Source organism: Eleutherodactylus coqui, chromosome 13 (assembly GCF_035609145.1).
Source record: "Eleutherodactylus coqui strain aEleCoq1 chromosome 13, aEleCoq1.hap1, whole genome shotgun sequence".
NCBI classification, from domain to species: domain Eukaryota; kingdom Metazoa; phylum Chordata; class Amphibia; order Anura; family Eleutherodactylidae; genus Eleutherodactylus; species Eleutherodactylus coqui.
This window is the reverse complement of record NC_089849.1, coordinates 58,732,130-58,747,661: the sequence shown is the minus strand read 5'-3', so window position 1 is coordinate 58,747,661 and position 15,532 is coordinate 58,732,130. Positions and strand designations below refer to the sequence as shown.

At 41.0% G+C, this 15,532-nt stretch overlaps 1 protein-coding gene across 2 annotated transcripts in view; it reads right to left on the bottom strand.

Moving 5' to 3' along the window:
• Positions 1-1,580: 1,580 nt before the first annotated feature.
• LOC136587276 (rho GTPase-activating protein 39-like) overlaps positions 1,581-15,532 on the bottom strand; it is a 121,354-nt gene continuing 107,402 nt past the window's right edge. For both annotated transcript variants that reach the window (XM_066585821.1, XM_066585822.1), the window contains 4 exons: positions 13,543-13,742; positions 13,149-13,240; positions 9,907-10,076; positions 1,581-6,092 (listed from right to left, as the gene is read on the bottom strand). In XM_066585821.1, the coding sequence (XP_066441918.1) occupies positions 5,898-6,092; positions 9,907-10,076; positions 13,149-13,240; positions 13,543-13,742 (657 nt within the window). In that variant the 3' untranslated portion in view covers positions 1,581-5,897. The remainder of the gene's footprint in view (positions 6,093-9,906; positions 10,077-13,148; positions 13,241-13,542; positions 13,743-15,532) is intronic.

Genomic DNA, 15,532 nt, shown 5'->3' with positions numbered 1-15,532 from the left:
TGTAGTGTTGGAGACATTTTTTGTCTGAATGCAAGGCACATTTCAGGTTTTATGTAATAGAGTATGAGGATTTCAAAAATCAAGACGAAAAAAATTCTCCGAAAATCGGAACACCTCCCTGTTGACACTTGAAAAACCGAAAAATCATATTTGTATCGCTAATTTTTATATTTTATGCCCCCCCAAAAAATTTTATTAAATAAAACCAAAATACATGAAACTACTATATTATGTTATTTATATTTCTGTATGTACAGTACAAAAAAAACCCATTACAATCTTTACAACAGTCGTATACTCTTTAGCCTACTCAAATTACTTATGTACTATTTAGGAGAAGGATAGTTAGTCTTTTTTTGTATCGAAACATGGCAGTGATTTTTTTCATTTTATTTCCGGTCATTTAGGGAGGTGTTCCGGTTTTCAGAGAATTTTTCCATATTGGTATTTTGAAATCAGCGTACTCGATTACATAAAACCTGAAATGTGCCTTCCATTTAGACAAAAAAGGTCCTAGACACTACAAGCTAATATACAAGCTCCCGTGCTGCAGGAGCTAGTATCCCTGGCTCACAGCGGGGCAGCAGGAGGAGATTTCTCTCCTCTCGCTCCCCCACCCCTCTCCATTGACATAACATAGCTCATTGCCAAGGGAGGAGATTAGAGATGAGCGAGCATGCTTGGATAAGGCAGTTGCTCGAGCGAGCATCGCTCTTCTCGAGTAATTGCATTCTCGTCCAAGCAGGCTCGGGGGTGCGGCGGGGGGGGAAGAGAGTGAGAGAGAGATCCCTCTCTGTCCCCCCCCCCCCCCACTGAGCCTGCTCGGACGAGAATGCAGTTACTCAAGAAGAGCGATGCTCGCTTGAGCAACTGCCTTATCCAAGCATGCTCGCTCAACTCTAGAGGAGATCTTTGTTACACGGCCATCTTTGTATTGTGGAGATGCTGTCTGGCCCAGCAAATGGAATCATTTTATGTTCCATGTAAAATGTTAATATTAGAATGCTAGTAGGATAAAATTAACGGAAGTTTTACACTGAGCGATTATCGTTAGACCAACTGAACAAGTAAACGATGTGACAGTTTGCTCGTTAACTTGGGTAGTCAGTTTAGACCCAAAGGTAAGTGTTCAAATTTTTTTTATTTTTTTAACAGGATCGTTCAAACTCAGTGTGCCAGTGAATGAATCATTAGCGAGGCAACAATGACTTTTATGCCTGCATGAAATGAATGATAAAGAAACCAATCATTCAACTATTGGCCAGGTTTACACTAAACAATTATAGTTCGCTGGAGCGAACAAGCAATGTCACAGTTTGCACGGTTGGTCAGTTTAGACACAAAGATAAAAAATAAATTAAAAAATGAAACTTTAGCTTGTATGAAATGAGCAATGAATGATACGCAAACTAATTATTGTTCAATCATTGGCATTGTTTACATTGAACTATTATCGTTCAAGTTCGAACAATCCAAAGATTTTAACGTTAATCATTTCGTGTAAAAGAACCTTTAATTTTAAAGAAGGAATACTGAACGGTTGCGTTGAGCTCCCAGCACTAAATGACACCAAAACGTAATTACAGTGTAAAATATTTTTATTTGCCTATGCAAAATACAAAAGCAGAAAAAGTTGGATTAATGCATGTACATCTTACAGCCAAAGAACAGTTCCAGTGTAGAGTACATTCTAGGATAGAAACAAAACTGCAATTTGCATACTCAACTCAAAAGATACAAACATTCTCAGAAACAGAAACCCAGCCACAGTTTATGCGCAATATGAAGAAGTTTCGCCAAATGGCACAACAGTAAACAAGAGTTACATAAGGTGGCAGTCCAGCTATGACAACCAAATAAAATAAAGTATTATACCATTCTATACATACCGCAGGAATTTATACACCTCAGCACAGAAAAAAATCAAAATGTGACCAAGTAGTTTGCAGGGCTCATTTCTGCCAAAAGTGTTTGTACATTATAAGTTCTTCCAGGTATTGTATGTATATAGGAAAACTTAGTTGAAGATGAAATAGTTCTATGGTTTTATATATAAATTTGTGTTTAGGACAATGTAAATGTGGCCACATACATTAGAGTAGTGTTGGCCAAACCGGCCAATTAACTGATACATATGGGGGAATCTTTCTTCCGAGGGCAGATGTTGGGGAAAAGAAGACTCTGGTTGTCAGCCTGGGGTCACACAGGACAGATTTGCTGCAGAATTTTCCTGTGGCCGCTAATCCCAGGGTTAGCCAGCCATGTGGACAAGATTTGTCACAAATCTCATCCACACAGGGCGGCGAATCCATTGCGGATTCCTGGGATGCAACATGTCCATTGTTTTTGTTTTCCTCCATGGGAGAGTCGACCGCAAAAGAAAAGCATGTAGCGAAGCCGCTCCAAAACCCATGGTTAAGTGCCGCGGATTCTGAAGCTGCGCTCTCTCGGCGGAAATCTTGCAGGTTTTTGCAGAATACGACCTGTGTGGCCCCTAGCCTTATTTGTCAACATACCTGATCTTTTACTTTTCAGTGGAGATAATCCATCATCAGAGAAGTGCCTTACCCAAATTCCACATTCACTATATATGCATACTTGACCACGGAATGGGATCAAAAAGAATAACTGTTGGCTGAACAAGCGTCTGAAGTGTATGGTCAGCTTTAGGGGTGTATGGACTGCAGGCATACCCATATGAATATTCCATAAAAAAGGAGTATGTGGAAAATCCCCCCTCTGGAACCCAAAAAGTATTAAAACTACCAATCAGCAATCCAAGGAACTGTGAGCAGCAACATATTGGAGTAGGCCAAGTAGAGAGCTATACAGCACTCACCCTTATATAGTCTATGTAGCCTGTGGATATGCCATAAATGAGGCTGGAACAACCCTGTAAAGTACTTATGTGCCTGTGTATAGATGGGTTCTGATTAGAGATGAGCGAGCACGCTCGGATAAGGCAGCTACTCGAGCGAACATTGCTCTTCTCGAGTAACTGCACTCTTGTCCGAGCAGGCTGGGGGAATGACAGAAATCTCCCCCCCCCCCCCTTCCTAGCCTGCTCGGACAAGAATGCAGTTACCTGAGAAGAGCGAGGCTCGCTCATCTCTAGTTCTGATAGCATTCTCTTATCCCCAAACACAAACTATAAATATGTGTTGAGCAAATCTAGCAATACTAGAGTACTGAATTCTAATGTTGGCCATACACATGAAACACCAATTTTGGCGGGAATCCACTGACAATCTCATGTTCCAAAATCCTTTATAAGCCTCTGCTAGAGGGGTCTGTCAGATACTTATTCCCCTCTTCCCATTGGCGAATCAAGTGGAGAAAGGGAACATAGCTATCCCATGGGTGGCTTAACTCAATTTTCTCCAACGTAGACCTACTCCTATGTGTTTAAAACCTGGGATTTGACAATTAAAATTGGCTAATCTAGGACATCTCACACAAGTTTTTTCCAGCGTTTAACGCTGTGTTTTTAGTGCAGCGATAACCACTGTCAAGCGCTTCCATTAATTTCAATGGGGCTTCTCAGACATGCTCTAAAACACAGTGTTTTCAGCGCTGTCTGATCTATTTTCATGTGTTTCTGCGGTTTAAAACACGATGCTTTGCCCATTGAAATGAATGTGATGCATTTTTGACAGTGTCTACTGCATTTTCAGCACAGTTCTAAACACAGCCAAGCAAACTGATAATGCCAGAACTGAAAAATGCTAAACTGAAAAAAATGCAGTCAAAATGCGGTAGAAAGTGGTTGCTGCGTTTTTTTTTCAGTTCTGGCATTATCAGCTTGCTTGGCTGCGTTTAGAACTGTGCTGAAAACACAGTCAAACACGCATGCCAACGCAGCTGCAAACGCTGCGTTTTACAAGCGCTTGTGTAAGAGTGGCCTAATCCTGATTATTCTGCATCATCCAGAAGTAAAAGCATTCATAAGCCACAAGTGTAACAAAGCAAACAAACAATAAAACAAACCAAAAAACAGTGGTCTGGATTTGTGTAACAGTGAAACGTAACACTCACAGTAAGACAATTCTGTTTCTCTTCACTAGCTTACCACCCTGAACATCGGGGTCTGTGGATGCTGCAGACCATAGAAACCAGTCCTGATATTTTATCTTTCCTATTTCTTGTGCAGACCAGAAAATAACCATCAGGTTGACTGCACAGCTTTACTACAGCATGTGCAGAGCTGAGATATCCCATAAATGACATGATCTTCATGTATGTACTGTTCAGTGTGGCACTATATTTATGTAACAATGTTTTCACATATTTATACAAGTATCGGTATTGGAAGCGGATTTATTATGTGGCTCATTACTTCTATTATTCTGTTCCAGTGATTTTTGAAAACCTTTTTTTAGGACCGTAAACCACAGATTTGACACCACACTCCGGCAACAGAGAGGTGCAGTGCCATGTCACCACGTCAGAGAGGATCACAGTCCAATGTAAACCGGGTAAGCTGATGGAACGGGCTCTGTGCTTCATCTGCAGAGGGGAACACAGTTTCCTGTGCCCTAGAGATTACCAGTTTTATAGGTAGAGCACCCATATGTTAAAGTACAAAATGCTGCAAAGAGATAGAAATTTGTGGTAATATTATACAGTCAGGAGTAGAAAAAAAAAGGTTTTTATATCCCCAGAAATAGCACCGCTTGTGCGCTGTGCCCGATATCATGTGCTCATCACATTCACTGGAAGGGAGGTAATCTACAATACCAGTCACAGTCCATAGACAGTGGTGCCTTTACCTAGTAAAGCTGACTGTAATCAAGTTATATGTTCCATGTCCAGGTCACCAAGTCCATCTTAGAAATGCAAATCTAAGGGTCTAGAAGACTTGGAAGCAGCTATTCATTTACACTGAATTATGCAGTGGTTGATATTTTACGACATGTCAACGGGAAACAGGAAAAAAAAACAGCTCTGTACTGTTCCACAGGAAAATGGTAATCTGAACAGGTAGGATTAAGTTACAACATCCTGAAACCTATGTCTGCTTCCCGACAAAAGACCATGAACAACAATACCATATTTCACCATATGTTGTAACATGTGCCGGACCTTGTAAATGATGCATTGTCTTCAAGTTAAATCCTTTGCCTTAAGATACTGTACTATAGGAGCTACGGTACTTAGAAAAGCCATGACTTCACATCAACTCCCAACACCAAAAGAGAAAAAAAAGTGGTAACCTCACCTGGGTTGGCTGGTCTTTTAAAAGTATCTTTACTTGTATATTGTCACACACGTCTTATTTTCATGTTGCATTTAATAGTAAACAGTGAAAAATTAATTCACACAGTAATAACCTTGAAAAGACTCTTCAAGTTTGCAACAGTTAGTTACTTAGAAATAACTAATTAGTGGACTAAAGGCCTGACATTGTAATGCAGGGTCAGCAATGCCCAGTGTGAGCGCTGAGGATACAGACGGGAACTTGAAGCAAACTTAAAATACCAAGTTAAAAAAAAAAATTAAAATATGCAAAATATATTAGGAGGTCCGGTCCCCCCGAAGAGATAACACAAAGTAAACAGCATTATTTTCTCATTTTCGTCTGATTTTAAGCTGTCTCTGGATGACAGAAATGTTTATACAATGAAACATTCACTACAAGAACAAAGAAGAGGGTATTGTTTGCCTCCACTACAGAGCAGACATGCCGTTACAAGTTCACCAGGCACTTCTGATGAAGTCATTTTAATGCCTTTGGCACTAATGACCTCCAAAAAGCACAGATTTGAGAAGTGCTAGAAGTATCCTGACACTCTAGTATATATGAACCCTCTGGAGGAACCGCACCATATTCTCTTAAAAATGAGAAGGTAATTTTGATATATACAAGTAAATAAGAAAAGGACTGACATTTTTCACCCTCACAGTAAACCCCGAACTAAACTAGTGTCTAGATGGACAATCAGCATCCTCAGAAAAGACATCTCTTTCCGGGTGTTCTCGAAAATAATTCTGGGGTCGTCTGACTGACAGCGGAGACAATTTGGAGCCATGACCATGGCAAGATTGTTGACATCCATCTTTGTGGTGCCCACATTGGAAGGTTGAGAGAAAATCTGTTTCAAGAAAAGAAAGAAAAAAAAAAACACATCGGTTATTAAATGCTTTTGCTCTTCATCTGCCACTATTATGAGATTGTGTACACTCTGCCTGCCTCTAGCTGAAAAGGACATTTAAGAGGAGCAATCTGAGGTGAGGAAGGTCTAAGAATACTCTCAGTAATGCTGATTGTGTCAAGCTCTCCGTACAGTGCTCTACCCAGATGTTCTTCATATACATCTTTTCATGGCAAAATGGGCTTCAGATCATGCTTTAATTTTTGTTAAGTCACTTCCCTAAGGCTACGGTTCCAAGGGGACTTTTTGTAGTGTAACTTTCCAGTTTTAAGTATTGAGTGACACAGAAGTTCACTCAGTTGCATGCAACTCAGTCTTCCCCTGGACTGCAGATAGTTAAAATTGGAAAGTTGCACTACAAATGTCTCTGTGTAGCCCAGCCTGATAACCATTGTCAAATCAACATGAAGCTTTTTTTACCTTTTTTTTTTTTTGCAGTCTTCAGGAATGAACACTTATGGCACCGTCAAACACAATAAGGCAAAGTTGACTGGGCCCTCCAATTACGACAGGTCCAGTTGACTATTGTATGTTTTTTGGAGGCCGCCTGGCTCACCCAGACATATAATCCCAGGGGAGATGAGAACTGAACACGTTGAATTTTAACACTTTATCCTTTTGTTCCCTTTGGAGATCAACCACTGCCAGAGCTGTCTTGGCAGCAGCTTACCTCTCTGTCTACTGAAAATACAAGCACTTCTCCGATCTGGGCATTCGTGTGTATGGGAGAATCGGGAGAAATAGTTCTCAGTTGAATGAGTGTTTGGCCAAAAGCTATTGAAAATGTATGTTCTCTTTAAGTGAAACCTGTACAGGCCGACCACATTCATGAGTGATTGAGGTAATTGAAGATGTTCCCTGTCTATATGAACAACATTGTGCTGGTCAACGGTCCGTTATTAACCTACCTGTTTAGCCCTTTTTTCTAAAGAAAATGTATGAAATGACCACCTTAAAAAGTTACTCATTAATGGTCATCGCTACAAAGTCTACTTTAATATTATTTCTTTGTACCACAACATAAGTGAAAAGTGGCATTTTACAAGTTACTTTGTAGTTTGGCCCTTTAAGATGATTTGACCAACCTTACTTGACAGTGATGATTCTTGGAGGTACAAATGATGATGTTCACTGTTGAATGATACTTGTGTATCCTCAGTCTTGTACATATACAGATTTGCTGAAGTGCATAAGTAAAGCTCCTTGAAATGACCCAGATTGTGTTTCAAACACAAGACAGCAATCCCATATCCTGCTAAAATACTTGCTTTACGCTGATGGCTATAATGAGATATTCAACGTGCACAAGCTGTTCTATAAAATCTAATCTGTTTTACTTTTGTTTCCCTTTTAATGGCATCTCGCAGATCTAACATGTACGGATCAATTAAGAGGAAAGAAAACACTTTTTATGGCATCTTGTAAAAAACTTGCACATGTGCCGTGATCCTCCCTGTCTGTGTAGTCTGCGCTTACGTCTGCATTGGATTCTGTCACAAGTGGTTGAAAAAAAATAATGCTGAAGGCAGCGCTAATTTTTTCGGTAAAATGACAAACATCTACAGAACCCGATGGCCCCCATCATGAATCAGTGGAGGTTGTTGGCTGCGGTTGGTGTCCATCATGTGTTGGATCCAGCACTGCATGGTGCTTTCTGTAGTAACTAGAAACCATGATGCAAGTGTAAACAGCACCTGTACTGCATCTGGTTTTAAAGTACACGTTTATAAAAGGGACTTGGTCTCTGCAAAGTAACATTTTATATAGGAATATAAAAAAGTTGAATATTTTGTAAACAATGGTTTCACTTATTTTGCACTCATCAGGAATCTAGTCTATGTGACAGGCCGGAGCTGGACTCACAGTTCTTTTGCCAATAACACTGTTGACTGTTTCTAATGACAGACGCCTCCCTAGATGAAGCCATACAATGCAGTGAGAGAATTAGTTTTTCCTACATGGGAAAGTGCTTTGTGTAGGCACTGATCTTAGGGCTGAATGCCCATGGACGGATTATTGCTGCGGAATTCAGTCAGACACCCGTCGCGAATTCTGCAGCAATGTGCATCCGTAGACATGCCATGTTAAACGAATCTTCCCTGCCCACGAGCGGAAATCTCACGGAGAATTGCATGCATGTACCATTTTGTGTGGAAAATCACACTGACAGCTATATTGCCGTCCATCCCGCAATACTTCCTCAGTGAGCACTGCAGAAGTTTTGCGGGAATCTGCATCATAGCCCAGCGCCGGCGCTTCATGCACTGCTCTCACACAGGTGAGTATACGGTCTCTGGGGGAGGGCGCCAGGTCTGATTCCGCTGCGATATTTCGCTGTCTGAATCCGACCCTGCCATGGGCATGAGGCCGTACAAGTTTAGCTAGGAGATTTTTAAATGCATTGTATTAAAGGCTGTAACTCTGGATCAATACATAAGTAAAGGACTAGTAAGGCCTCATGTCTACAGGGGGATCGGATTCCACATGTGAATTTCCGCAGCGGGAGACCTGCGGTAAACCATTTATGGTACGATCACGGATGTAATGGTTTTTCTGCACGTTGTGATCTGTGCTGAAAAAATCCGCAACCCCACCTCCCAACTAAATTTTAACCCTCAAATCCGCAATTGTATTTGCGGATGTACTGCGGATCGGCCGCACCCATTGACTTCTATTGAGCTCGTCTGTGTGGGATCTGCACTGAAATGGAGCATGCTGCGATTTGTTTTCCGCACCAAACGGTCCGCAAATCAAATCAGCATGCTTTAATTCAATTGCGGATGCCAATGCTTTCTTATGGGAGATTTGATTTGCAAATCCTCCACGTTGGTGGCCCGCTCAGATTCCGCAAATCAAATCTGACAGTGGGCCCTAATAGGACAATTTGTTCCCAATCACGCCCCATGTAGACATGTCCAGCGATCGGCCAACAAATGAGTAAATACTTGTTGGGTGGGTTTTTTTGCCAGCATAAAAGATGTGTTCAATGCCAATTATTTGTGGGCAGCTCATTTCCTTGTGTAAGCAGAAGATGTGCTGCCAAAGATGCTGCAAGCTATACGGGGACTAACAATCATATTAACGATCATTCTCCCCCATACAATTTGCATAGTCATGATGACTGCCACAAGTAAAGGGAAGCTACCAGCTTGGACATGTTGTGGGAGCTACAGGCAGCACATGTTAGAGCTGGAGGTACGGAGTGATGTATAGTTTTGTTGGGAACGATTCATTATAACTTGTATTTTAGTCATTTCTATCTCTGTTCATTCTGGTCTTAGAGGTCCAGTGGGCGGTCTGCTCATTCTGGTCTTAGAGGTCCAGTGGGCGGTCTTATCAGTGACAGACAGTTCTCTCTGTGCACAGTCATACACAGATAGTGCTCAAATATAGAGCATGCGCTATATTTTTTGCACAGCCGAAAATGTGCATGCAAAATACGCTTATGTTAATGAACCCATTGAAATCAATGGGTTTTATTGACTGCGAATTGCGCGCGCAAATATGTAAGTGTGAAGTCGGCCTTACAGAAAGATTACCTGCTGGTGTAAATGGGCCCTAATGCAATCCACTTGCAAGAACTTACTGAACTTTTTATGTAGTTATGCGTCTTAGCTGCTACAAGCATTTTCCAATGTCTACAAACCTGTACTGTATTTTGGATTCTTGCTAGGTTTAGGTGCTCTAAATAAGAATGACTGTACCTAGGAAAATGGCAAATGAGAGAATAGGCTGCCCAAATGTAACCAGATACCTGGAGGAAGTGGATGAGGTAACAGAGCACCAGCCTGTTCAGTTCAGGAAGCTGCTGCACAACGGACACTGCGGCATCAGGATTCTCATAGTTAGTAATGCACTGCTTGTAGAATTGTTGTGGGATTAGCGGCTCTTCCAGCTCTCGATACCAAAGCTTCAGGAGGGATGCTGAAGGAAAAATACAAGTTAGCCATGTGCTGTGGTGATCCTAGACATTTTCTGCAATCAGAAGCAAGTACTGGCCATATATGCATGGACCCCTACCTGCCAGAAAATCTTTCTACCTGGGAAAACTATTTTGTCCCATGAAGATTATCTAAACGGAAGATCCAGAGCAGAATAGAACTAAAGGGAATTGGTCATCAGGGTTTAGGCTATTGAGATGCCAACACAGCGCTTATAATCAGTTTTGCTACATCACTGATATGTTTTTGAATACAGTACAAATTCGATGGTGAGCCCAAAAATGGTGCCTTTAAAATTTGGTGATCTCAGTATTGGTGAAGTGGAGGTATAAGGCACCTCTAGTCTATGTGTATGAGTGTTTACACTGGGGACAAATGGATGCACAGCCCTAGTGCAGGATCTCACTGCACGGATGCCAGCGGCCAGGCGGAGGCAGGGATAACGGCACAGAGGTCGTACATAATATCATGCGTGACACAAGTCATTTGCATACAAAGCACACAGATTTATACGTTTTGGTGCTCACCATCAATAATAGGTCAGTGGTATGTGATTATAAACACTATGTTGGCAGCTACATACGTTAAATTCCGACGACAGATTCTCTTTAACCCTTTCATGATCAAGGATCATTGACGCTCCTGTGTCCAGGTCACATTCTGCAGTTATGCCATTCCCACTTTCAAAAGTGTGAGGCTCATTTTTTTTATGGGGCGACCTGTACTTTTTATTAGTACCATTATGGGGTTTATACAACTTTTTTTCTATCACTTTTAGTTCAATTTTTTCTTGGAGACAGGGTGACCCAAAAAACGCAATTCTAGTACTGCATTTTTCGGGGGGGGGATAGTGTTTATCACGGAGGATTAGTAATGTGATATTTCAATAAAATCGGATCTTTATAGATACAGCAATAGCAATTTTAACATTTTTATTTATTCTTTTTGATGCGACAACTGGGAAAAGGGGTTTTGATTATATGTAACTTTTTTATAAAAATTATTTTAAGTCATTCTTAATTTTTTTTTAGTCTTCAATTCTTTTATTGCTTATACAGTATAATGAAATACTATGGTATTGCATTATACTGTATTAAAGACTGCCTATTAAAGACATGCCACTGGCAAACAACCGTGGCAGCCCACAGGGCCTTCAGAAGGCCCCAGGCTGCCATGACACCCAGATGATAACCCCACAATCTTATCGCGGTAGGGCTGTTCGGGACATTTAAATGCCATTTTTAGTTTACAGCAGGATTATCTCTGATTGCAACTGTTGCAGGCTAGTGGTCGGCTGCCCACTTCTTACACAGCATGTGTTGTGGACGTCTATATGCAGTTAGGACATATATAGCCATATGTGTGTGGGGAAGGGGTTAATCACAGGACACTATCACATATGAATCAGCCAAAATAGAGGAAAAAAAAGCAGATGCAAACACTACATTTAACCACATCTTCATCATTATCAATTGATCCTCAACTCCCATCCATAAAGTCAAGTAAAATCTATATCTATCTCAATCGTAATGTGTCAACTGCACTAGAATGCTGAACTCTCCTTAGGTAAATCTTCTTCTTCTCTTAACTGAAATGTTTCTTTTCTTCCAGCTAATGTATACTGAAGCCAGACAGGGATACCAAGTAATCGTATATACTTTTACTTACCTATGTCAGAAACTGGTGAGAAAATTGTGTTGGTTTCCTAGTGCATTGCTATAACGTGATTTAATAAGCCCATTGTATATATAGCACAGATTCCTCAGACTACTGGGGACTTTCTCCATTTACCATGTATACTACTCATGCACCAGGAATGGCTCCTTATCATCACTACCTTCTGTTTCCATATATGAATGTACTTGATAATACCGAGCCTCAACAGAAGCATCAAGGAAGATCGTCATTTTTCTGAGCTCATGGCATCAGCTATACATTCCATACACTATGTGTAGTAGGACATACAACTGTAAATAATGTTAGCAATGTATAAAGGTGCCGTTTTTCATCCTCGCCTTCTAAGAGCTTTTTTTATTTTTCTATTACCATAGCCATCCAAGGGCTTATTTTTTTGCCAAATGAGTTTATTACTTTTTTTTAATAGTACCATATAATGTAATGAAAAACTTTTAAAAGGCCACTCCGGGGAAACATTTTACAGCTTCCCAAAGGTTGCGATTGCCATACAGAGCCCACTAGGACAATTTGAAGGCTATATTGATTTGATTTTGACTCTGAACCCATCTTGTCAGACATGAAAACGCTGCACTGAGCAGACCAGAAGGCAGCATCTCTATTCATTCCTATGAGACTCACATTGAAACTCCCATAGGAATTAATAGAAAGTGAATTCCTGTCACACTGCAGATTTTTATGAGCTTGTATTTTCATATACTATTTAAACGAATGTTATTTTTTTTCACTCCTTCTAGGGGACTTGAACATTTGATTACTTGTGCACTATACTGCAATACATTTTCAACGAGTGCTATGTACCCGGCAAAGGCAAAAGCGGTTAAAAACCTCTACTTCCTTCTACTCTGGGTTCTCAGCTGTGACCAACAGCTGAGAACCCGACCTGCTCCTGCTTGATTGCAAGAGCAGAAGCTTTAATCCCACAATGTATTTTTGCAATCAGCCGGGCTTAAAGCCCAGGCCCAAGCACCGTAAATGTACGCGCTTGGTCCTTAAGGGGTTAAAGACAGTTAATAAAGTTATACCAGCATATAGCATCTAAATGTTGTTTGGTTATTAAAACAATGAAGCACATCAGTTCCCAGAGAGTCCAAGATTGAGTTCTGCAAGCGGTAACAGGAGGACATACACTTCACTTGCGCTCCTTTTCTGTGTTTTCACTAAGGCACTAATGAAGAAAGAGGAGTTCCTCCTTTCAGCATTCTGACTATAGAGCACATGTGATTTTGGACATTGCATTAGTTTTCCAATGATAACCATTATTTCCAATGTGACAAACTGAGGCTTTTAGAAAGTTAAGGACAAGATCAGTCATCGACATATTGCTTAAACATGAAAGCCTTATGAAAAATAGATTTACCTGGAACGGTGGGGTCAGATAGATTGTCTGGGATTCTCCACTGTTCTACCTGCAGCTTCAGAGCGTTCACTTCATCAATATCACCAGGGACTCTGCACCAAATTTATAGATGAAATTATAATCTAAAAGAAGCGCTTCACATTACAGTAAAATGTGTTGTTCACAAGGTTCATAAACAATATGGTTACAGGATAAACAGACTGCATTCACTGTGTTGTAGCCAATATTTTGCATCATTATTTGTAAGCCAAAACCAGGCTAGGAGCCTACAGAGAGAAAGCGTATAAGGGGAAGATTTGCATTTGTGCTGTGTTTTGGACCCATTACTAATTTTGGCTTACAAATATTGATGCAAAACACTGCTGTGTGTGAGTGGCCTTATTGTGGAACACACCTGAATATTCCTTCTGTCCTTTCGCCTCCCAGTGCTAGCACCTGCAGGGAGAGCTGGGTCTGCACCCAAGGCAGCCGGCGGTCAGGATACACTTCCCTCTGCCTTTCCATAATCTCCTCCAGAGAGCTCCCGAACAGAGAAGGGGTGAGGATAGCTTGTCGAGCTTGCTCGATTTCCTCCAGTGTTGGTTTCCTCAGACCCTAACAAAATAATCAAAATGTGAACATCTCCTAGCAAGTGTAGGGCCAGCAATAAATAGCAAAACAAAAGCAATAGGCAAACAGAAATACCAAATGCAATGCTGACATACAGTACTGTGCAAACGTCTTAGGCTGGGCTCACGCGCTCATAAGCGTAAACTGCTGCAGGGCACCCGCAGTGGTTTACAGCTGTGAGCCTGACCATGACCCAGGTTGTCATGTGCAGTACACCTGCGCCGTTGCTTATATAAGTGCATATGGGCTGTAGATATATACACGACTATAAAGAAGAATGGGCTTTATGTCACATATAGCCACTTTAAAATAGAACATGCTGCGTTCTACTTTCCGTTCGCAGATTACGCAATTCCGACTCGCTAATGTGAGCAGTCACTAATAAAAGGTGGTCACTAAATATCACCTGTGTAACGCAGGAAGAAGTGCAGAGCTGGCTAAAAAAGATTTAAAAAAAAAAAATAATAAAAAATCGACAAAATCGCCTGGCCCAGATGGCATACACCCAAGGGTTCTAAGGGAAGTAAGTGCCATGATAGACGGGCAGTTTTTTTCTTATATTGAGGGACTGGTATTGAGACCGTGGTTGTACCACTGGATTAGCACATTGCCAATGTGGTTCCAATATGCAAAAAGGGGTCAAGAAGAGAGCCTGGTAACTACAGGCTTGTAAGTCTCACTTCAATAACTGGAAGAAATATTCAAAGGGATTCTGAGAGACGCCATCCTGGAATACCTCAAGGAAAAAAACACTATAACTCTTCATCAGGATGTGTTCATGAGGGGTCGATCATGTCAGACCAACTTGATCAGCTTCTACAACTAAGTAAGTTCTGGGCTGGACCTGGGAGAGTCTATTGATCTCGTATATTTGGATTTTTCTAAAGCATTTGACACCGTGCCACATAATAGTCTGATATATAAAATGGGGCAGCTCGATCTGTGCGAAAATGTGTGGCTAGTGGGGGGCCACAGGGTTCAGCATTAGGCTCCATTCTGTTCAATATATTTATCAATGACCTGATAGAGGGGCTGCAGTAAAATATCAATATTTGCAGGTGATACAGCTGCAAATGGACCTAGAAAAATGGCAAATGTAGTTCAACACCAATAAATGTAAGGTTATGCATATGGGCAGGAGAAACTAATGCCACCAGTGTACACTAAATGGGATGCTGCTAGGGAAAAGAGATGGAAAAAACCTGGGGGTAATAGCTGACTGTAGACTCAATTGAAGCAACCAATGCTAGTCAGCTGCTGCAAAGGCAAATAAAGTTTTGGGGTGCATTAAAAGAGGTATAGGGGCGACAACATTATTCTTCCACTATATAAGGCACTTGTCAGGCCCCATATGGAATACGGTGTACAATTCTGGACACCGCTGCTCAGGAAAAACATTGCAATGCTTGAGTGGGTTCAAAGAAGGGTAACTAATAAATGGAATGAAAGGACTCGCATACCCAGAGAGGCTATCAAAATTAGGATTATTCATTCTAGAAAAAAAAAGATGCTTAAGGAGCAACTAAATAACTATGTATAAATACATTAGGGGACAATACAAGGATCTCTCCCATGATCTATTTATACCCAGGACTGTGACGGTAACAAGAGGGCATCCTCTACGTCTAGAGGAACTAAGGTTTTATCAAAAACACAGAAGGGGGTTCTTTACTGTAAGAGCAGTGAGACTGTGGAACTCTCTGGCTGAGGAAGTGTTGATGGCAAAATCCATAGAGGAGTTTAAGAGGGGACTAGATGTCTTTCTAGAGCGCCAT